General features: G+C 42.5%; 1 protein-coding gene across 2 annotated transcripts in view; it reads left to right on the top strand.

Moving 5' to 3' along the window:
* Positions 1-4,687: 4,687 nt before the first annotated feature.
* Gria1 (glutamate ionotropic receptor AMPA type subunit 1) overlaps positions 4,688-25,088 on the top strand; it is a 302,305-nt gene continuing 281,904 nt past the window's right edge. For both annotated transcript variants that reach the window (XM_015492696.2, XM_015492695.2), the window contains exons 1-2: positions 4,688-5,085; positions 8,036-8,173. In XM_015492696.2, the coding sequence (XP_015348182.1) occupies positions 5,004-5,085; positions 8,036-8,173 (220 nt within the window). In that variant the 5' untranslated portion in view covers positions 4,688-5,003. The remainder of the gene's footprint in view (positions 5,086-8,035; positions 8,174-25,088) is intronic.

Raw genomic sequence — 25,088 nt, 5'->3', positions numbered from 1 at the left:
AAAAAAAAAAAAGAAAAAGAAAAAAAAATGTTAAACCTGGCAGAACTCCAGGGTGGGTAATTACATTCTTTGGGGTGTGTGCTCACCACACACACAGTCTGCAGAGTATTTTGGGAGCTTTCTGTATGAATTGTGCTAGAAAACATGGAAAATATTATTTTTTTAAATATCATTGAAATTAGGGCCTTCCTAAAGCTACAGATGCACCCCAGCTCTGATTGCATTTCCCCCTCTTTGTGAGCTGTCAGCAATTCATTCTCAGATCATAAATTTGATAGGTTCCCCCCTCCCACTTGAATTGTTTTGTGCTAGAAGCGTAAAAATGTTCCAGCTAGAAGAAACACCACATTTTAAAGATGGAGACGTGAGCCCAGTGAAGGAAAGACTCTGCTAATGCTGCGGTGGCAGGTAACAGGAGATGGAGGATGAAACAAACGGGCTCCCTGGACATGATCTCCATCCTCTTCCTCACCCCAGGACCACTGTCAAGAGGAGTCAACATTTGTACCATCACCTCTTCCAATCTCTTTATTTCATAGATAGGGAATAGAAAACCAGGGAAGAGATGGACTTGCCTCCCAAACTAATATGGGTAGGTGGTTGGATCCTTCTATCCCACTTCCACTTGCGCTCTGTGATTTGCAGGGAAGATCAAGTCCAGAGACACCTCCTTCACACCTTCCCTTGTTTTCTGGCCCTTGGAACAATGATACACCTAATATTTTAAAAACTCACAAAACCGATATTGCTACTTTCTCATGAAAAATCAATCTCAAGATCTGCCAGCCTGGGCCGGCATTTCCAACGGCAATAATCAGTTGCTATTGAGTGCCTCCATCACCTTTGACAGGGGACAGACACACAGTAACTCTCTTTGTCCTCATGGCCCTGCACTCACCCTGGCTTACTTCACTCATTTTCCCGCTTGGCTCAAAGAAGCATTTGAATTTGAAATCCTGCCCAACACCATTTTCCTTGATTTGCAGTGAAAAAACCTAAGCCAAATAAGTAAATCTAAGGCTATTTCGGCTACATGGTAATAGAACTTGAAGCTTGCCAAAGAATGAACCAGGATCAGTCATAATTGATCTGAGAAATAGGTGCCATGCTGTCTCTGGGGTGCAATTTGAGTAGCATTTGGAAGGCTGGTCTGTTGTTGCCTGGAATCCTTCCATTAGGCATTCATCCACCTGGACTTTAAGGAGCATCCATCTTCAGGTAGCCCATTGTCTAATATGAAAAGTCTTAAAAGAAGACAAATTGAATCTTTCTTCCATATCATATCATGGAGTAGGAGACTGGAACAGGATGCCTGGTGTTGCCTGCCTCCCCTTATTATATTTTCAGTCTCAATACTATTTATGTTTTGAACTAGAACATTCTTTGTGGTGCTGAGATCCTGTGCATTCTACAAAGTTTAGCAACATGCCTCCTGGTCTCTGCCCACAAGATACCAGGAGCACTTCCCCAGTTGTAAGGACTAAAAATGTCTTCAGGCATCCCCAAATATCTCCCCAGGAAGAAGCCACTTTTGTTTGAAAACCACCATGTAAAGCTAACCTTTTAGCCACTCTGAGCTTTACCAAATCTGCCCTTGTGGGGTGATTGGGCAAATGGAATGAGATGCCAGATGTCCAAATGCTATGCAAATCAGTGTGTCAGATGTCCGTAAGGTGTGGTCAGCATCAATCCCAACAGAGTATGAAGAGTCCAATCTTTCCAAGACTAATAGTGGGCATGGAAAATTGAATTAAGGACTATAAAGAGAGAAAGTATGATCCACCAACAAAGAAGAGCATGAGAATAAGTTATTAGTTTTAACCTTTAGGGCTGAAAAAAAACAAAAAAAAATCATCTTCTACAATTGATCAGACTTATTTCTCCCCTTCATGCACATACTTAGTACTGTCACTGTCATACTAAAAATACCCCATAGCTCTCCAATGCCCACCAGAAATGCAATGACTTGCAGATTCTGGCCCTGACCTCTTCTGGGCTCCATGTTCCCTGTCCTCTTTTCCCAGTCACCCACCATAGGCTCCAGGCTCCCAGAGCATATGGAGTCCTGTCCTGCCTCCAGCCCTTGCTGATCTCTTCCCTTTGTTTGCATGTCTTCCCCAACCCTCGGTTTGGTTTCTGCCTGTAATTTCCTTATTCTTCAAAGCCCAGCTCTTAGAAGTTGCGCTGAATCCCCACAGACAGGCTTCCTTCTCTGCTGCCCACTGTTGTGTTTCTGCCTCTATTAGAGAACTTCACATGGTCAGCTTTGGATGACAGTTGGCAGAGTTCGTCTGTCTTCTTGTTCTACAACATCCACCTGCCTTGAGGCAGAGCCTGTGCCTGGTTCCTTTCCACATCCCCGGGCACCTGACTCCCTGACAGAAACAGAGCAGGTTACACATCAGCATTTGAATTAAGAGAAATAGGATAAACAGTTGGACCTAAGTGTAATTTGACCTAGATGTCCAAGCTTGAAATGTGTAAATTCCATGTTTATCTAATAATTGAATAATTGTATTTTTAATAGACCATGGGAAACTATTGACCATACTTGAGCAGGAGAGTAATACAGAACTATATTTCAGATCTGTCTTAGTATACGGTTTATAATGATCACAGAAAATCCTTCTTTTTGACTCCTTTAAGCCCCCCCCCATCCACCCAGAAAGCCAAACAATTCTTATGCATTACAGGTGGGTGGTGAAGTTTTGCTAATTAATCCTTGTATGGGGCTTTGAGATCTTCCTCTGAAAGGTGACAGAAAAGTGTGAAGCCTTTAGTGACAGCCTAATTATTATTATTACCAGGCACAAAGCTCAGAGAACTTAAAAGATCCCCAGGTACCATTCAAAATAGTAAGAGACAAAAAAATGCAAGCGGAGGACTTATAAGATGGAATCCCTGGATCACAGACTCTCAGTATTGGAGAGAACCTTAGAAGGGGATCTTTCCACAGTCTATACTCCTAGTTTCCCACACCGACACTCACACAAACCCTAGAACGTCCCTGCCCAGTGCTCACTGCCTTTAGAGCCTGATGATAGAGTTCCCCTGGTAAAATTTCCATCTCTTCCTTGTTAGAAATGGCAACTTGTGTAAATTATTAGCCTTTGGTTTCTTTGTCCATAAAATGGGAATGAGATGTCCTACCACAGGGATTGTTCAACATGCCATGTTTAGCATGGTCCCTGGCACTTGGCAAATGGCAAATAAACACCAGCTTTGAACATCATTCAAGCGAATTAATGAATATATGCGAAGGACACAGAAATCATTAAGCATTTGACCTCCAAGTTGTTCTTAATTTGGGGGCTATATTGAACATGGCCTGATATTTCTTACAAATCCTAGCCCTTGTAGCTGTTGTGTAAGTGTGTGTCATTTTGCATCTGGGAGGAAGTGAGGAGTCTGCATAAAATGGCCTCTTCCAGTGGTAAAGAGACATCAGGTCAAAATCTGTTATTTTTTTTCCAACTAAGGAAAAGGTGAACTTTGTTTTTCTGCATTATTTTATGTTGGGGAGAGGTCCTAGCCAGGGCAGTGGGTCAGCTGGTAATGGTGAGAACCATTTCAATTCTGCAGGTTGGACTATGCATTTTGGTAGGTCTATGTCTATGTTTGAATCCTGGGAGCCTTGTTTTTTTTTTTTTGCTTTTTGTTTTTTTTCATCTGTAAAATAGTACTCATGGCCAGTTCACGGGGTTAGTGTGAGGATAGAAAGATACTACTATAAAGTGCTCTGTAGCTGCGAGTGACTGCAGCTTCACAACTCACATGATTTTCCTGAACAGTTGTTCTCTCTACAGGTTATATCAGTGAAAGACGTGGTCCAGGAGGGTCTGTGGAGTCCCAGCTTACGATAGTATGACCAACATTCAGAGATAACTCAAAGGAGCCTGAATCCTCTCACTAGAATCCCTGCAAAATGACTCATGGACTTGCTCAGTGTAAGTATCCTTAGTCTTTATTGTACGCCCACATAATTCAGATGCTATAGACTCCTGTGCAATACAGGAAAAGGGGGAAGGGGACCTGTTTTGAATGCTTAGGATTCAAAAAGAGCCCACCAATTCCACTTTAAAAAGCAGACCCCCAATTTGCCAAATCTCCCAGTCAAAACACCCACCCATCACTCTTGAGCTTCCCATTGTTTATCTTACTCTCATTCTTCCTATGAGAGGGGGAAAGCTTTTTTTTTTTTTTTCCCCCTTTACATTTCTTAAGAGGGATTTCTAGGGTCTTCCCCTCAGGAATTAGTTGTAGAAATAATTGGGCCAGTGGAGTTCAGGAGATATATCCAGCACAGCCCTTGCACTCCTAGAAAAAGTGACCTAGATCAAGCAGCTGGTGAATCCAGGACTACTGTGGGGACCCCCTGCCACCTACTGACTTACAGCTGAACCCACATTCCCAATGGCTTGGGCCTGGCTGGGGGCTGGGGGAGGGCTGAGAGAGCAGAGGAGTGGGGGAAGGCCAAGGGGACTGTGGGGTTGCCCCTTTCAGGAACAAGCACCCAGCATCTCCCTCACCCACCCACCTGTCCTCCAAACACACAGGAGGGAGGATGAGGTGAGGCGGGGTGCAGGGTGACAGGTAGGAGAGGACTGCCCTGGAACTCTGAGCTGGCTCCGCGGGTATCGCCCAGAGCCTGCCGCCTGTGCGAGCGTGAGGGGGAGAGTGACAGAGCAGGGGAGGGAGAGCGAGCAGGCTGCGAGAGCGAGGAGAGGAGGAGAGGGGGAGCGAGCGCTCCAGCTAGCATGAGGACGGGCTTCTCTTTCCGTGCTCAGTTAATCTGGCTGTCAGTTGGTGTTAACGCTGCAGTTTAAGTGCTCGGATTCCAAGGGAAACAGACAAACCTCACAGAAGGAAGCAAGCAAGCGAGGAAGGAAGGAACCGCGGGAGCAAAAGAACAGGCAGAGCAGCGAGAGGAATAAAGGGAAGGGGGGGAGACACCAAATCTATGATTGGACCTGGGCTTCTTTTTCGCCAATGCAAAAAGGAATATGCAGCACATCTTTGCCTTCTTCTGCACCGGTTTCCTAGGCGCGGTAGTAGGTGCCAATTTCCCCAACAATATCCAGATCGGTGAGTGCGAGGGGCAGCCTGGGGAGGGACTTTCTGGATCTGGCCAGGGATTTTGGGGGTGGGAGAAATCTTTCACCCCCTTCCTCAGTAGGAGCTGTTGTGCTTGGCTATCCCCAGCGCAGGAATCCACTTGGGCTGCCCGCAGGGGAGGGGAGGGGGCTTCATCTGATATGAGGAGGGGCAGAGGGGAAGTGTTCACACACACACACAAACACACACATGCACACCACTCACACTCCAAGCACCAGCGGGTGAAATGGAGGAACTGCTGCTTCAAAGGAAAAAAAAAAAAAATCAGGCTGTCGCTTGGAAGGGGGTTGTGGGTGCTTAAGGAGTTAAGTCCGTTTGCTTAGTAGATGGTGCCTGATTTCATTTATTTATATAAATATGTATGGTGGGTGTATTTATGCGTGTGGTTATGTATTAAATGTGCACATATATATTTAATTGCCAAGAGGCAGTGATTTCTTAGCTGGGGGAGGGGAATGAGACCCTCTCCAAGAAGGAATCAAGGGTGTGGGTTTATCCTAGGTGCTAAAATAATGTCAGCAGCCCCACTCTGGCTGCCTTCTCTTTGCTGCCTGCCATGCTGGGCTGGTGCTCCCCACTCCCCCAATCTGGAAGTTACCAGCCTGTCTTTGCTCTATTCCTTCGGTGGCCCCCTCCTTGCACACATTCGGATGGCAGATCTTGCCCACCTTTGACACACGCGCACACAGGCTCGTCTCCCCTCCCACCAGCTGTCCTCTACACTGGGCTCCATCCTCCCAACTTGGAGGCAGGTTTCAACATGCTGCACACCTTTTGGTCTCCCCCCCCCATTCCCTCTCTTTCGGGTTGAGCTTCTTCTAAAAAGCCCCCAATCTTCCCTGTGTTGATGAGGGAGGTGACAGATATTGATACTTCTCATAATTATGGGGTGGGGGGAGAAGACCAACAAGGGCACTAACACCAATCATAAAGCGTGTCCACAGGTCTCTGGGCTCTGGTGTAGCCAGCATTTCAGTGCTGTTTGTGTCCAGGAACCAAGCAAGCTGCTGTGCTCCGAGGCATCTGGGTTGGCTTGGTTTCTGTTTTTCTGTCCCCCTAAATGAGATAGTTCCACTAGGGAAAGTTCACATTGCTGACAGTGTGTGTCTTTGTGTGAGTGTGTGTTTGTGGGGGGATGTGGTGCAGCTGGTATTTTGTCGGGCACACGTGTGCTGCCGTTCTCTCTTTCAGCCTCTCCAGTTATCTGGTTCCGAGGGTGGTTGGCTGGCCACGGAGTAACTTGCTTTGTTTCCTGACACCTGTTAAGCTACATTCTGAAGTGTGTATGTGTGTGTGTGCTCTGCTCCTGCCTTCCACGCAAAACTTCCTGCCTTCTGGAGACACTTCCCTTGCAGCCCAGCCTGCAGCCTCCTACCTCCACCCCTCCCACCCACTCTTTCATTCATTGCTGGTGAGGAGGAGGAAGGGGACCAGAAGTCTTCGGGGTGTGGTCATCTGGAAGGGGAGGGTGGAGCCTCAGGATCCAGAATGGTTGGTTGTTTTTACTCTTTAAAATGGGGGCATAGGTACATGTGGAATCCACTCGCTCTTATCCGTAGCCCTGTTTGTGTTTGTACTTATATATTGCCTATACTCTGCTGATTATAACTGCTTGTCTAGAGACATTTGGTCTGGCTTTCTCAGGGTGTTTGTGTACATCACCATGGGTGTAAATGCATGAAGATGATTTGTGTATGTGTGCATGTTGTTTGCTCATGTAGCTCTGCAGATTTTTCATCATTTAGCCCCAACTGGCTTGTTGAGCTTCTGAAAGCATTGTTCCTGTTTTCAAACAAAAGGTAGCAACGCTAAAATTGTATAACAAATACTAGAAGCACAGCCATCAGGCCGTACTTGACTCTACTTGTACGATCTCCAACAAAAACACTGCAATTCATTTTTTTTTAAAAAAATTAAAACAAACACATATTGACTATGTAAGAAGTTAGAGGTGCATGACATTAGGACTGTGATTCCTATCGGATCTGAGATAAACTTCTCTGTAAACATTCATTATAGTTCAGTCTCTAGAAATGGCTGATTTTAATTCACACAAAAAATGTAATTTAATTTATTTACATGTTCACAGTAAATACAAAGGTAAGTCCTGTACTCTTTTGTTTCTTGAGACAGGAGCTGTGACAGGCCCTTCTCTCAACTGTGCTTTTTTACTGGAATAGAATGTTCATACCTCTTGACATTCTTAAGACCCCACATCCTTGAAGCATAAGGGTGTACCATGCAAACACACAGTGGTAATCCCTTATGTAACAAGTCATTCTTAGGTAGCTGGGAACATGAGTAATGGAAAAAGCAAAACACTACTTGCAGAAATCAAGAGTTTTCAGAGAAAATAGATGATAAATCTCAGAGGCAATAGAATAGTTAAACTGCATGCAGGTCTTGACAGGCCAAAGATCAATAGTGTCAAAGCAAATAGTTATAATGTTAGAGAAGCCCACAAGGTCCCAGTCCTGGTTTGGAGTCACTTTGTAACACTTATTAGCCCCGGCATCCAGTAAGATCTGTGATCAGAGACAGGGCCCATGCAAGACAAGTTAGGCTCAGATGGGATTTGTGTGTGTATGGGAACATAGGCCTCATGGGCAGTTTGCACAAGGGAAGAAGAGAAGTGCCACAGGTCTCCTGTGTTCTCTTTAACCTTAGCTGAGCTGAAGGGTGAGCAATCAGATCTTTGAGCAGAGTGATAGATGTTGGGGATCATGTCACATAACGGCTCATCTGTAGAAGTTTAAGCCTCAGCATCCATTTGGGTCTGTTTGGACTCTCATTCCTACCTCTAAAAAACTATAACTAATGAGATTGGCAGGGGAGAAGAGGGCTTATGTGGGGGTGGGCTGTTGAGGAACTAAAATCTGTCTCTAGCCTAGAGACCATGTTGCATTTTCTTTCCTCCCAGGGGGATTATTTCCAAACCAGCAGTCACAGGAACATGCCGCTTTTAGATTTGCTTTGTCGCAACTCACAGAGCCCCCAAAACTGCTCCCCCAGATTGATATTGTGAACATCAGCGACAGCTTTGAGATGACCTATAGATGTAAGTAATTGCTTCTATTTCTGAGATTTCTTTCTGCGCCACACCAATGAAAGGAGGGCCTGTGGGTAGGTGGTGGTGGTGCCAAGATGACTTGGGTTGTCATTTGTCTTCATAAGAGAAAGCCCTCCAAGAAAAATTTCCAGAGCCTTTTAAGTGATTCCAGCAGTTGGTATTTTAGATCCTGCTATGCTTCATGAAATGGGTTTGCTTTTTCACTGTCAGCTAACTTTAAATGCCAGCCTGAGGAGTACTTGGGTTGACTGCATATCCCATACCTTGCTGAGGTTTTCTGGTTCAGCTGAGAGAGTTTCACACGTAGGAAACTTCTGAGAGATGTAGAATTAAAGCTTCTGACTTTAGAAGAAACTGTTCAGAATACTTAAGCCATGTCCTGTCCACAAGTTGAAAAGAGAAAAGTGTCTCTATAACTCCCTAAGAAAAGGTAGATGGTTTCCTATTTTCAGAAGCGACCAGTTATTATTAAAACTTGTTTCCTTGTTTACAAAATGGCTTGAAGTGATTGATTGCTTAGAACATAGTTTGTAGACATAAAAAAAGAGAATCTGAAAAATTTACACAGTTTGTATGACAAGCTTTGAACATCAAAGAGAACAGAGGTGGTCTCAAGGAGAAGGGGTAGATATATTGTTGATCTCTGAACTGAATATTATAAAATGTGGGCGACAAGCATCATTCTGAGTTTTTCTGGCAAAAAAAGAAACCTGGGTGGTTGGTTACATGATTGCCACTTTATGTCAGAGGAAAGTACAAAAATTAATCAGTAAAGACACTTTGTCTCTAGGGATTAAGATCAAATAGGAATTAATGGCAGGAAAGTGCGAAGAGAATGGGCAAGAACAATTTGGATTCCGAAACTGGATCCAATAGGCAACCATAGACTTTGTGAGTCACTATTGGCTTGGAGACGTCTGCTGAGCTGGAGACGGTGGAAGGCATGAACCATCTTTCATGCCCTTCTCTCATTCCCACACGGTGGGTTCTCAGTGAGTTGAATAGTCTTGGAAGCCTCAAAATGAGAATCCAGAATTCTCCCTATCCCCTATGAGCACTCCTATGATAATGATGATATGAATTCCAAGAATTATATAAATATAATATGTAAATTAAATAAATATATATAAATATAATCTGATATAAATACCAGGTTTCATTATTGAGGACTTACTGTACATCAAGAGCAATGATAAGTTCTTTATGGATATTAAGAGTATTACCATTTATTAAGCATTGCTACAGCCCATATAAAGCACTAATTGCTTTTTTGTGAGTTAGTTCATTTAATCTTCACAGAAGCCTTTCAGAGAACTCTATATTATCTTTCTTTTAGAAATGAAGAAACTGAGGCAGCAACAAGTTATATAACTTACCCAAGGTCACTCGGGAAGAAAATGGTGGTCTCATGACCCCCAAGGTCTATATCCCTAAGCTCTGTGATAAATATGTTGATCCTTATGGTAACTTAATCATCTATAGTGCAATTACCCAAGAAGTAAAAAGGAATTTTCAGGATCTTGTCAGTCAGTGGCCTGATAAAGCATCTAAGGAGAAACACACAGAGTACTTAAAACTGTAGCTGTGATTTTGCATAGGAGCACCATTGAATTAACAAAATAGCAACTCTCCATTTTAGTAATGCTAAAACTAAAAATCTCTTCTACTGGGCTACCCCATGCTCCAAAAGCAAAGCCGGAGTTTAATTGGTAGAGTAATACGGAGTAGGTATTTAGCTCTCAGATAACCATCACTTTCTTTTCTTTTGACTTGGAGTAGGGTCTCTGAAGAAAGGATGTAGGTGTGGGCATCAAAGTATCTATAAACTACTGTGGATTATGCATAATCTTTTGCATGCATATACCAGTGTTAAGATATTTCTTGGGGAGAAGCATTACAGTTTTTGTCATATTCTGTAGTTTTTATCATAGTCTCAAAGGGGTTCATTTCTCAGGAAGGAGTGCTTTCTTAGAGAATCACCAATCTATGGCTGTTATGTGCATTCATTCATGCTGCTGAGAATTGTCTACAGCAGAGCATGGTGGAAAGAGAGGTCAGCTGCTTTCTTGGTGTCAAGATGTTGACTGGCAGGACAAGATAATAAAAGACAAAAATAGGAGAAAATGTTCTAAAGCAAAAGGTGGTTGTTTTTATACTGTTATCTTTACAACCTAACACTTTATCTCTAATAGAATTGTTGGCTGTTTACCAGGGTGGCAAAAATATGGTACAGGCAATGTTGTACATTATGGCCAGTGGATCTGGAGGGGATAGCTCTGGGTCCTTGAAATGGTACTTGCCGTATGTATGTTTGTGTACAGGTCTCGATGCCTTTCAGCCTTATTCATTGGTTATTCTTTAAGTGTTTCTTAAAGCTGTGAACTGAGGTGGAGGTTGGAAATGAAAAGATGATAAAATGCTTTACTTAGAAAGTAGCTCATACTCCACTGGAGGACACTGGTGTGGAGATGGTCTGAGAAGGAATAATGATATTTTATTTATAGAACTTTAGTTTCTTCTTTTTCATTCCAAGATCAGAGGAAGTACTGGGCAATTTGGGTGGAAACAATGGCATTGTAATTCCTGGCCTGACCGAAAGAGTCTTTATTAATTTTCATGTAAGGCTAGGGGACTCTTTGGGGCATATTCACCATGGTCCATTGGTCTGGGAAAACTCTACATCTGTCTCAATTTGAATGCAATAAAAAAAAACATCAAAGGGAATAGAGTGGTTTGGGGCAGAATAAGTTAATTAGTCATGCACGGAAAACCAAGAAAACTATCTTATTCAGATTTAATTTTGTGTACTTTTTTTGAAATATGGATTAGTAGTTACCTTAAATTAACTGTTCCAGCTGTTCTTACCTCCAACTGATCAAATATTATTTTTCATAATTTTTGCTGACATCTGATTTTTTTTTTCTGTGCATTTTGCTATTCATTATCCCTCCACCAGAGGGTAGAGAAGGGAAGGGAGAAGAAGTGTAATAGGAACTATTCTTATTAGATGTGTTAACAACAAGGCATTAAAAAAAGAAGGTGGTGAATATAGGGTAGCAGATCAGAGGATTTGCAAGAGGAGCATTACTAATAGCACTGGCCAAGGGGAGAGCTGGGAATCGCCTTTGCATTCACTCTTTCTTGCTCTCCTTGTCTGCCTCCATGAACAGGAAGGCAGACCTTCCTTCAGCAACCCAAATGACTTGAGCTCTCCTCTCAGCACACTCCCAAGCCCACAAAGGCAGGTTGAGGGAGGCTGTCTCTAGAGCAGTACCCGTTCAGCCTAAGAAGAGCCTTTGTGATAAGTTTAATGAATGACTGAATGAAATAATGATGGAGTTCTGATTATAGGTCTGAGATGCACTATTGCAACTCAATTCTTACCTTTCCATTCACTCCGCTATTTATTCATTTGTTTAGCAAGTACATGCTCAATGTCCAATCACTGTGCCTTGGAATACAAGGGCCCACAAGACCTACCCAGCCTCTTTCCTGGTAAAGCCTACAGTTTAGTCCTCAAACTTCAGCATACATAAAATTCATTCAGGGAACTTGTGTCAAGCAAGACTTAGGAGCAGACTCTCTATTTCCTGAATCAGAAAATTTAAGAGTAGATCATGGAAGGATTCTGTAATAGTTAGTATGAACATCACACTTGAAAGAATTCTTTTTATCTAAAAATTCTTCCATTTCTTTAGTAAGCATTTTTGAGCCTTTAGCCAAACCAAGATATCACATTAAGTGCCAGAAAGGCAGACAAAACTTCCCTGCCCTGGAGGACCTTATTCCTAGTGAGACAGACTGTCCTGTAAAGAGAAAATGAAAATGTAATGTTTTAAGTGCTAGGGCTGCAATTTGTTGGAGATACTTGAAGGCAGGGGCTTGCCCTTCATGGAGTGGTGGTTGAACTGAATGGTAAACAGAAGTTTTTCAGAAGGATAAGTGAGAGGGCAGGAAAAGGGAAGAGGCAAGTGTTTTCCAGGCAGAGAGGATGGCAGGTACAAAAGGGTGCCTTACCTGGCTGCGGTTTTCCGCTCCAACCTCCAGTGGCACTCCATGGCGGGCTTCGCATTTGACATTTGTCAAATGCTGCAGAGGAGTTCACCAGATGGCCTCCCCACAAGTCATTTCTAGTACAGATGTGCACTTTGGGGGCTCACTATGCAAGAATGATGGAATTTCACATCAAAACTTGGACATCTTGCCTTCCTTAAAATTTGTAGGGTCAAATCAGGGAGGGTCACATCCCTGATCACAGTGGGCCTCCTTTTATTATATACCTCCTTGGAAAGCTCAGGGACTTTCTGAGGCCAGCCTCAGAAACTTAGTGAGACCCTCAAGATGCATTGCTCATCTTTTCCAGAGTTACAAACTAACAGCCTTAATTTGCTTGACCTGGACAATATTTTTCAACATTTAGCATAAAAATCTAGATTTCTGACTTCTTTGAAAAAAAAAATTAGGGCATTAAGCAGTCCTGGGCCCACATTCCTGCTCAACTTCTGTTGTCTAGAGCTGGGGAAGTTCCATTCTCTTTAAATATCAAGCAAACACGTTCAAGTTCACCAAAATTCTCACTACTCTCTGTTGAACATGTGACCATTGTTAACCCAAATTATATTTCTTGTCCAGCCTTCTAAATAAGCCAATTTGCTCACCCCTGATTTATATCCTTTATCTTCTGATATTTTATTATCTCATTCTACTATCTATTATTCACCCTGTAACAAACAGTAAAGGACACAACATGCTCCTGCTATCAAAAAAAAAAAATTAGTCTGAATACAGTAATGAAGAGAATAGTGTGGCCAGCAGGGGGACAAATGAAGAGTATTTTGACAACCTACTATGTGCCGCATACCTCACAGATGTTATCTTATTCAAGTTTTAGGACAATCTCAAAAGGTTATTACCCCAATTTTAGAGATGATGCTACAGAGACCAAGAGAGATGATTTCTTCCTATTAGGCAACAAATAAGAACCCAAGTTAGTACGAGAATCCTGTGTGGGGGATTTCAGAACTCAGTGAGCTTTCTCCCTTTGAAAATTTATAACTCTGTGGACCCCCAAATTGGAAGAGCCAGCAGGAGAATCACTTCAGTGGCGTTTTGTTCAGGGTTCAATGTGACATCTGGGGCAGAAACCATTGGCTGTGGATTGTGGAGACTTCTTGGGGGGAAGCTGGGTCTTGAGCAAGCATGGAAAACAGAGTGGATTTGAGTGGTAATGTGAGAAGATGGTGTTTTGAGTGGGTCAAGTCACAAGATTCTTCCTCCCGTCTCCTCGACCACTGCTGCATGGGCTTGTATTTCTGAGCTGAAGGATTTGGCATTTGTCTTCTTCACCCACACCCTGCTCCTGGTTCCTGGTTCCATGGCAGATGTCTCCAGCTCCCTGGTTGATGTTACATTCTCCCTTCAAGACACACACACACGACGTGTCCGTGGTTGACTCTCTGTTCTTATAATACTGATGATCATCAGCTTTTTGGTACCGAAAAGCACTTGTAAACATTTCTTCCTCTGGCTAGTTTAGACACCTGGGCTGGGAGGAGGGAGATTGCTGCTGTCCTCTCAGAGGCTCGGCACAGATAGTCACATCAGACATTTGTAATAGGGACAAGATTTTTTTTTTTATTATTCGTTTATTCAAAGCAGGTTTGTGATTGCCCTCGGTGGGGCACATGTACCTTCGTTACCCCTTTCGTCCCCTTGCCCACAGCATTCATTGATTAGAGAATTCTTTCCCTCTGAATCTACACAGGACTTCATATTGCTCTTCACCAAAGCATTCTAAACAGCTGCTACAACTCTGAGCTATCGGTCAGAGCTGACGCAAGAGATGAAATCCATTTGCTGCTACAAAGCACTGCATTAGGAACTGAGGAAAATAAAATGTATTAGGCATTGATTCTCCCCTTAAGGGGTTCGGGTTTTTATAGAGGAAGTGGGCATCAGCATTAAAACTATGACACAGGATGGATATCATCTCTCTCTCTCTCTCTCACACACACACACACACACACACACACCATATTCAGAGGAGGGAAAGAAAACTTCTGGTTCTAAGAATCTAGGTTTCATCAAACAAGGACTTGGAGTTGAAATTGGAAAGGCAGGCAAAATGCAGATGGGATATGTGTATATTATACCATGTTTTATGCAGTAGAAAGTACACTCAATTGGAATTTGAAGACATGGATTCAATGTGGGATTACCTTATTGAATTATTCAGGTGTAGCCTTGGAGAAATACCACCTCCATGCTTATTTATAATGTGAAGTTCATGATCTCTGAGAATCCTTCTAGACCCATATTTCTATGTTGAGAGCACAAGGAATGCTTCAGGGAGGGAAACTCTCTAGTTTTTGGTGTGGAGGAGGGTCCCTAAGCCAACTAAGAATCTAAGAAAAACTGCACCATTCCCACCCCCATACCAAGTTGAATAGGCCCTTCTCATTTTTTTTAACACTAATGTGAGCATTAAGCATACTCTAGGCTCCAGATTCATTCATTCAATATTCAACAAATATTTATGGACTATTTAACTATTGTGAATCAAAATAGAAAGCAGTCCTGCACTAATGGATTAGCTGCTAATAAGGGATGCAGACATGCATCAGATGATCACACAAATAACAGGATCATCATAGGTTATGATAAAGGATCTAAAAGAAAATAAGGAACTGAAAGCATATTACAAAGGAGCCGGTCTTGGGCAGGGGTAGCAGGTGTTTCATCTGAGAACTTGAGTTTCTGGTGATGTGGTACAGGGAACAGGAGGAGAATTCTAGGCCTGCTCTGGATAGAGGCCTATGTGGGAACTGGGGCAAAGTGTGGGGCTGGAAAAGATGCCAAGGTCTGCCACTGGCTATGGATTTTGAGCTGTGGGAAACCCACTGAAGCATTTTATGTGGAGAAGGGCCTGGTTTAGACTTCTGTTTTCTCACCAGGAATCAGATGTTTGGGGGGCCCTTTGCCACACTCACGTTGCCTGGAGACTTTTGGTTCGTGTAGCAATGGCCTTCCATCCATTACTCCTGTCACTAGTCTGGGATGGAATCTGGTGGAGGGGCAGAGGTCAATGACAGATGCTAAGGGAAAGGGAAGCTCATGGTGGAATATGTGTGAGCTGCCTTCATACATGGCTCTGAGCAGGCGTTTGTGGAGATCAGAGGCTGACCCAGTGAAGGGCCTGGAATTCCAATAAACCTGAGTCCTGAGGGGGTCCTACCATATGACTCTGGGACTCAAATTCCCATTGCTCCTTCCTCCACTCACACCTGCAAGCTGGTCCTCGCATGCTCCTCTTTGAAATTCTGACCCTCAGGTACCAGCCTTCTCCTCCACAGAGCCTGCCTTCTATTCTCATATTCATACTTTCCTATACCTCTGTACCTTCCCCCTTAGAAAATGTCACACTTAGTCCTAGGTTTTGGTCACCTGATCTTTCTTATCTGTCAGCTAGACTAAGCAACTTGAGGTCAGTGACCTGGTTTTCTTCAGCTTCCTATTGTAGTCTTCACCAAAGGACAGTATCCAGTGGTGCTTGTGGTGCTAATGAATGGCACATGTTACATAACAGCAGCGGCAGTGATGAGAATAAGCCTGGATTATGACTGTGTATGGTGATGCTTTGATATTATGAGTTTTGAAATTTCCAGCAGGTTTTGTTGTAAATTTTTATGGATGGTTATCATTGTATAACCGGAAAGTGATGAGGGTGAAAACCAGGTATAAGTCAAATGGAAAACTCATTCCAGCTCCTTTATGGACCATTGACATGAAGGGTCCTAAATAAGGTACAAGGGCCCATTTTCTAAATAAAGGATTTCTGGTCCAACGTCTGGTTCTGCCATTGATGCATGATCTTCATATGACTCAGGCTCCTTGATTCTCCTTTTTTGAATCTTAGTTTCTTTCAAAAGAGGGTAATAATAAGTATCAACCATACCTCATTTTGGTGAAGATATTGTTTCAAATCAACTTTCCACTCAATGAAATGCCATGAAATGCTTCCTTGTTCATTGACTGCCTGTACCTCCTCCTCCGGCATCATATATGCTATTTGTGCCACCTGGCCCTTTGAAGCACCTTGTGGTGCTACCTGCTGACTGTGGTCAAGGTGTTCAGGGCACTGAGGTAACTGGAAATCTCTTTCCATGCCCTGCTGCTCTTGTGACAGTGGTGTATCCCACCTGGTGTCCAGACAACACAGGGCAGCCCGAGGCCACAGGAGGTCTCAGAGAATGTGGCAACACTGGAGTGAGTGAGGCAGGTGGAGCCCAATGAAATTGACACACAATGATTAGGCCTGTTCCTAGGACATTCTTTATATCCGAAAGGATGGATATGACTTTTTAAAAAATCGTTATTATTTTGTGTACCAAAGTATTAGTTTATTATAGAACACAGACACTGAACAAAATAAAGCTTATGTAATTATAATACCAAATATAAATTTCCCATCTTTTCTTCCAAATATATCAACTTAAAATTTAATAGATTTATTTACCATTTTATAACATAATCTTTACTTCCTACAACATTTATGTTACTTTTACTATTATACATTCATTTTTAATGGCTTCCTAAAAGCCCATTGTACATCTGTACCCTAATCTACTTAAGCCATTTCTATTTATTGGATGTCTAATTTATTTCCAATTTTCTTCTTAAAAATAATGCTTTGATGATTACCCTAAAATTTTTAATTATTTGTATGTTTTTTTTCTGATTTTATGAGCATTTCAGACCACTAGAGAAATTTCCAGTTAGATTTAACAGAATAATTAGTGTATGTAAGCTAGAAGATAACTTGTTCAATGCCAGCTCAGACAATAATTTGCTGTATGACCTTGAGAAGTCTTTGTGTCCAGTTAGTTTGCAGATATATAATATGGGGTGATAATACCAGATCCTCAGGGTTATTAGAACAAGCAAATGCCATTACTTTTATGAAAAAGCTTTGAAAAATCAGAAGTGCAAGGCAAATGCAGGGTAACATAATTAGCCAGGCTTCTTATCTATTAACATAAATGCACCATAAGTACAATGTGACTAATTAATCTTTAGTGTTTTCCTATGAGAGTGGTCATTATCTATGAATGAATCTATTTTGTAGATGGGAAAAATTGAAATCTTAAAGCTAAGTTTATCCCAGGTCCAAATTTGTAGCAACCCTAAATCTGAAAACATTTCTTTTTATTTATGATTCGATCTACATGAATGGACTAAATATGTGGGCCATAAAGTGCCTTTGGCTTAAGAGATCATTGGTTATAGGGAGAAAGGGCCAACCTTATTTGGATAGGGAGCAGTTAGGACTTTTTGGTGGCAAATAACAGAAACCAGATTAATTAGATAGTTTAGGTTAGATTAGTTAGCTGTAACTAAACTTGATTAGTTAGGTAGTGTTAAGTATACAGCTGGATTCAAGGACGTGAAAGATATTGTCATGACTGAGGTACATCATTTAGATTTTTAAGCTCTGTTTTTTCTAAGTTGGTTTTATTTTCATGCATATGTGTGTCACACAGGGGAGCCCAGCACATACAGCCTTTACCTGCCCAGCTCAAAGTACAGTGGAGCATGAACTTTTCCTTCCCACCAGTTCCACAGAAGCCCTGGAGCTGATGTCCTGGAATAAAACCAGGACACATGCCCATTTCTGAATGTGACACAGACTTTGAGTTGGCCTCCACTTCCTCAAATGATCATTCTTAGATTGCAGCGTGCTTGCTGAAAAGGACCAAATGATTGTTGATTTAAATCCCCCCAAACTGTGTGGATATCAGGGTGGAATCGTTTCCTAAAGGAAATGATAATGTTGTCACCCAAAGAATGAAGGCTGCACACTCAGTGGGCAAAATAGTGCAGATGTTTCCTCACCGAACATCTTTAGAAGGGAAATTGAGAGAGGCTGATGCTAAACCAATGCAGACAAAGGTCAACAGGCTAAAACCAGAAGAGTCACCAGGAAGAGAAACCCATACAGGGGATTCTGGTGGGTGAGGCCAGAGGAGAGGTCAAGGCAGGAAAAAGAATTGAAATGCAGGCCAGTGAGTTTCTCAAAGCTGTGAGGAGTCTTTGAGAATCTCTGCCCAGCCAACAAACCTGTGCTCATGGAAATTTTAGGAGGTACCCAGGGACACCCATGTGGTCACTTTAGAGCACTCTGACAGAGTATTGAGGCTGTCAACCTAAGGTATCTGGTGATCCTGATACTCTCCCCCAATGACCAAGATATTTCCTGCTGAACTCGCTCAAGCTACTGTGCACAAACTCTTTAACAGTCCCAGTGGGAATCTTGGCTGCAAATCTGATAATCCCACACCACCAGATGGTAGAGACTTCTAATTGGTTCCATCCTGTCTAGTTTTTGGCAGGAATGAAACCTTCCCTATGCCTGAAGGGTGGGGACAGGGAGAGCCAGGACCAAATGAAGGAGTCTTTAACCTCTGTTAAACAGGCCAAGATCTTAAGCTGGTCCCTATCCAAGGTCAACAGGGTGGCACCGTTCTTTCACTTTATGTTATGGATTTACGATGGACTGAAATTTCAAAACTAACACTGATGAGACACAAGGCTGTAATGGCTGGAAAAGGATTTAGCTAAAAAGGTCAACTCATCCAGAGGAGGACATTCATTTAGTCAATCATTGATATTAATGGAGTATTGTAGTAGATCAGATTATTATTTGGCAATTCCTCATCTCACTCCCTCCAGCTCCTTTGGAAGAGTATACCCCCCTGATTCACTAATGTTGTTTCATTATATGATTTGCTTTGGCAACTTTGATATTAATAGACATATTTCAAGCCAAGGCCCTGGAAAGAACATGTCTGAGAGAACTTGCTGGTCCCAGGAGAAAGGCAAATATAAACCGAAGAAATGCTCCAATAAATCCAAAGACTAAAGTCTCCAGCAGAGCTGTCCCAGCCAGCCTGTAGACCTATGAGCACCATAGTAAATTCTCATTGTTATACACCACCAAATTTGGGGTTGTTTTGTTTTGCGGCAATCACTGACCATTATAAGCAACTACTGTGTGTTTAACACATTACTAGTCACAGAAGAAACACTGGTAAATGATAGTCATACTCTAGTTAAGGAGACAGGTAATAAATACTTTTACAAACACAAAAATAAAGGATTATTACTAGGCTCAGAAAGAAAATAGAATGTAGTGATATAGTCACTATGGTAGAGAAAGATACCTGCTGTCAGTCAGATGGTCAAAACAAATTTCTCCAAGGAGATGAATTTTCAACTTAGACAAAAGTCAGGCAGCAGTAAACTCCATCAGGGAAGTTAGAAACCTGCCTCATGGGCAAGTTGAATTGAAAATCTTGATCTAGGCAGGGGAGAGTGAGGTACCTTGGAATTATCCCCTGCAAACTAAGTCTCTCAATTGTCTTAGGGAAGACACTGGCTTCTGTCTACTTTGTTCCACAGGGAAGTCAAGGGCTAACAAAGATGCACTTGCTGCTGAGGCTAGATGACCAAAGGGCAAGGACACGAGTGAGCATGGCAGGCAGAGGGTAAGCTTTGCTCGGGTCTTGGTAACAGAGAGGTGATGGAATTGACTATAGTTCTTGTCCTGCTCCTAAAGAATCAAGAATTGCTGCTTATGTCATGTCCTGTAACATTCTACTGGTTCAAGCAAGGCATATGGCTAGGCTCCTAGGGCAGGAAAATATACACTGCCTTCTGAGAGGAATGGAGGAGGATTCTGTGGATCTAATGAATGCATCTCCAGCTGTGATCTCTTGNATATATATATATATATATATATATATATATATATATATATATTCATTCTTTTGCTGGGGAGGAGAAGAAACTAGAAGGCTTCTAGATCCCTTTCCAAGTGTGCGATTATAAAAAAGGATTCTGAGATGTAAATTACGTGTGAAGGAATGTTAAATCAAAGAACTTCATCTAAGCTGTGTGCCAAACTCCATTAGTTAATTGAAGTGGTTAATTAGGGGAGAGTCTCTTTGAGCAAACGGGAGGAGCTCCAGCATCCCTACTTACCTGGTAAAGGCCACGGAGGTATTACAGCCTCAAGGGAGGACAGAAAACACTTAATATAAGCCCTCCGTCTAATCTTCACTTCATACCTTGAAAAGCTGGAGTGTGAGGGAATGGGAAGCTCTTGGGGGTCCACGTGCACTCTGGAAAAATCGGGAACACTGTTTAACTGAAAGTGCACTATTGGCTTCCCTTTCTTTACTCCAAGATCATTCTAAACCTTAAAATATGGTTTCTATTTTGTCTATTCTAACAGACCAGGTTCTTAGCGGCAAATTCCGCTGTCTTCCACTTGTTTCATATCGCCTGAGGCCTATAGGAGTCCGCACACCCCTCCCCAAGAACCATTAGCTTTGCAAGGCTGTGTCTCCAAAACCCCACCAAGGGGGTTTCTCTGTTTTTTTGTTCCTTTTTTTTCTCCCCAGTGTCTACCCCTTCCCCCAAGATTCTGGCCTTTACATTTGGAGCTCAATATATCAAGAACAGAACTTAGCATCTGTGCTGACAGCTCATTGCTCTTGTCTCACTTTATTTCTGTTGAATCATCCAGGCTCAAAACAGAAGTGTCTTCCTTGATTCCGCAGGTCCTGTCCTCATCTCCACCTGGGTATGTGAGATATGCTGGTCTCACCACTACTCTGACTTTTGAATTTGTCCCCATTTTTCCTTCTTTTTCCACAGGATGATGGCTTTAGGTCTCTGACTAGTCTCTCCACACTGTAATCAACAAACCTCACAGCTGGCAGAGTGATTCTTTGAAGAATCTTTCTAGTCTTGAACATCCCCTGTCTCAAAAAAATATCTATATCTATAGATATAGATATAGATATAGATATAGATATAGATATAGATATATCTCATGTATGGCTCCCCACCTTGTTGGAGGTTCAAAATCGGTCCAGAATGCGAGTTTCTCCATAACATTCTCTCAATCCACCTGCTCCTTGAGACTTGGCTAACACCTTACAGCCAACCAGGCAGCCCAGTGCTGCCCCTTCTCCCTCTGCTTTGCTGTTCTCACATCACTGCTCCCATCTGGCAGAACCCTCACCCCCAAATGTTAATGCTTCATCCACATGTTCAGTCATGTTTAGGTGGGTCCCACATGATAGTGTTTTATAGATGAGAATCAAGAAGCAGCACCTACAAAAAGAACCATTCTTCCCGTGGAGGATCACAGGGGCACAAGAGGCTAAGCCTTTTGCAAGTATATTTAAATCTGCTGCTTATGTCATGTCCTGTAACATTCTACTGGTTCAAGCAAGGCATATGGCTAGGCTCCTAGGGCAGGAAAATATACACTGCCTTCTGAGAGGAATGGCAGAGTTACCTTGCAAAGGGAGTGGTTGTGCAGTTCTGTAAGGATAATCCAATGTACCACAGAGGGGACCCATCAAAACCAGATGAGAGGTTCCTACAACAGTCTAGATGACAGATTATGGGACTTGGACAATATCTTGGATTCTCAGATGTTCCCTTTGTCTTATGAAGATATTTCTTATTCCTTCGGTTATGGCTGATTCCTTTTTCCTTTATCTTATTAGCTTTCCTTTTTTTGTACTCTTTTTATTGGCCCTTTAGATTTTCTACTTTCTGTACTTGAGACAATGTCCTATCTACTGTTGAGACCCTCAGCTCTTGGAGGGTGGAAGATAAGATAATATGCATTTGTGGTTCATTTACCAAGGGCAGATGTTCAGTACATTATCTCCAGGGTAGTATAATGGCCAAGAGTAAGGACTTAACACACTTTCCTGATTTGGGATCCTGGTGGATCTTTATAATTGACTTAACCTCTCAGAGCCCTGGTTTGTCAGTCAATAATACACACCTCTTAGAGTTGGGTGGATTGAAGAAGATAAAGATGGAAAGTACTTAGCATAAGACCTGTTGTAAAGGAAGTACCCAATAAATGGGAACTATTATGGTTTGTTCAATGTAATTGTTTATGATGGCACGCTTCTTTGGAATTGCCCTCTAGAGTCTTCATCTAAATATCCAACGTTCTTGTTGAAATGAGGGGCATGGAGAATAAAAATGCTCTGGATGGGATTTCGTAATTGAGTTAGGAAATATCTTAGCTCTAAATCCTCTATGATCTGAAAATGACGGCAATAACAAAACCCCAAAATAGAGCCACTTTGCTACTTGTTTCCTTTTGCCATCTGCCAGGATAGATCTCTTTAGTTCTCCAGGTCTTGCTTAGAGTCAGCTGCCTTAAAATAATAACATAAAATAAAATTTAAATTTGGCCCAGTACTTATTTGGAGATGACAAGGCAATATACTTTAGCTAAATATATAGCGAGTGGCTGCAGGAGTGAAATATAGGACAGTGTTGACTAAAGTGTTTGAGGAATGAACTGCTCTCAGAAAGTGAATTTTAGGACAAAAGGATTAATCAGAACCTGACTTTCATAAAATATTTGTAATTGAGGCAGCTTCTGAAGTGCACTCCTTGGCTCTTCTAAGATGACCAGGTTGATTCTAGTTTAATGTTGCCTTGATCATGAGTCTACTCTAGGCCAGGGGGCGCGTTGTGAACAGAGATTGTCCACAATTGTAGATGGGAATGGAAGGGAGGGGGGTGAACTCTTTTTTGGCTGTGAAAGTGGAGGAGAATAAACATAGAGAATTTAGAGAGCTTCACGAGGGTTTCAGGGAGCTCTGGGAGATTCATTTGGAAGAGTGAGCTGGCTTCGGACTACAGAAGGCTTTGAAAGCCAAGGAGAAGTATTTCTGAGACAGAATAGTAAAGTTTTAGGCTTATCTTCCAAAGTCCCTCTTTATACCTAATAAGGGGGTTTATTTAGCAATCACTAGAATAATCCTTGGCAAGAATAAAGTTATCTGACATCCAGTGACATGGAACATCCATGTGTCTATAAGCTAGACCCTAAGGGGCTGGTTTTCAAGGATTTTAGTGATTCTCCAGTTGATGAGGTCTTCCCACTAGAACTCTGAGGATCTGAGGATGTTGACAAATTTCATCGGGGGTGTGGATGATTAGGGCAGGTTGTAGCCATGCTGGATTAAACAAAGTAGGAAGGGTGCTATTCTTTAGGATTTTGAGGAACTTTTAATATGCTAATGTGTCTTGTTAGTTTCTAAAAAGAGAGTAGAGAATGTATTTTTTCAAATTCCATAGTCCCTCTTTCTGCTGAGTTGTCTATTAATATCTCCCGAGATATTAATGCCTAGTTTAATTCTATTATACATACAGTGAAACTAAGGCCCAGTGAGTATAGAGGGATTTGTTTGCAATCGCTTACTGGCCAGGTCATGGTTTTACCACAGGACTCTGACCACCAAGCAAGACCTCCTGTCCCTCTTCCAGGCTCCCTATCAAATTTTGGAGCGAGTCCTCCCAACAGTTTTACCCACAACAAGGAATTGCTGATGATTTCAGAATGAACTGGCAGACGCAGGACCAACACTTGCCAAATTGGCACGGGCTGGCCTTGCTACTGTGTTTCCTTTCCTTGTCCTTATAAAGTCAGTTCTGGGTAACCTACCTTCCTACGTCCACCCGGGATTTCCAGACTCCACACTGCTGAAAAATAAAATAAAATAAAAGCCCCAATTCTGTTTCAAAAAGAGGTAGGTAGGTCGAAATAAATTATTTTAAATGTGACCCACAGAGTTAATAAATAAAATAAAAGGGCCAGGTTGCACCCAGGAGTTGAGGAGGAGATGCTGAGACACAGCAGGGAGAGTGACAAGATTAGGTGGGGAGACCCTGTTGTGACCCTGAGGCAGCACAATTCATATTGCCCAAGGTCTTTATCTGAGGCATCCTATGATTAGGATTCCCACAGATATTATTAAGAAATTCAGAAAGTCAGCAATATGGAAAACATTTCTAGTGAGGCACAGGTAGAGTGGCTAAGAATGAAGGACAGTGAGTGTGAGTCTCCCCAGACTTCTAAACAGTCATCATGGAAAAGAATTGTACCTATTCTCTGTGGTGCAGGAAGCCAGCACAAGGGCCAGTGGGTGGCAGGCTGGGTTCGATGGATCTTGGGCTAACATGGCAGAGCCTGTTCTAATCCTATGGACCAGCTGGTGGTGGTGAGGGTTCCATTTCTGTGGTTCTGGGCATCTGCCAGTCAGCATGGCTACTGGAAATCTGGCCCTTCTACAGTATTGAATTCCCACCCTTGCCTTGATAATCTGTGGCATGGCTTAATAGTCACCTGTTGGATTCAAACTTTCCCTCTCCATTCTGCCTGGACCAACAAAGATACATCTAAATCCATGGACTGTGCATCAGTTGATGTGTGCCCCCCAAACTTTGTATGGTGAAGCCCTAATATCCAACATGATGGTATTTAGAGAGGGGGATCTTTTGGAAGATGATTTGGTTTAGATGAGGTCACAAGGGTAGATCCTCATGATGAGATAATTATTGCCCTCATAACATGCACCAGAGAGCTTTCTCTCTCTTTATCTCTGTACATGGGCATAGAGGAAAGTCCATGTGCACTCAGAAAAATGGCAGCCATCTGCAAGTCAGGGAAGAGAGAGAGCCCCTCCCTGCTGGCACCCTGGTATCTAACTCTCAGCCTCCTGAAATATAAGAAAATGATCTCCATTGTTTAAACTGTCCATTCTGAAGTATTTTGTTACGGCAGCCTATGCTGACTAATACAATTGGCCATTAAGTTGTTGCCTCCATGATAAGTAAAACTACATCAGTGGTGGATAGGATGCAAACAGACGCTTAAGCAAAAGAGTGGAGGGGTATGCATTTGGGAACTCGAGGGAGTCCTATAGACCAGACCTCGCATTTTGACAGTTCTGCTGAGGGCTGGCCCCGTGCCCAGCCTCCTCCCACTTCTCTTCATCTCACTAGACCAAGAAAATAT

The sequence above is a fragment of the Marmota marmota genome, unplaced genomic scaffold, assembly GCF_001458135.2.
Source record: "Marmota marmota marmota unplaced genomic scaffold, marMar, whole genome shotgun sequence".
In the NCBI taxonomy this organism is placed as follows: Eukaryota; Metazoa; Chordata; class Mammalia; order Rodentia; family Sciuridae; genus Marmota; species Marmota marmota.
Note: the sequence above shows the minus strand (reverse complement) of the source record. Positions and strands in the feature narration are given on the sequence as shown.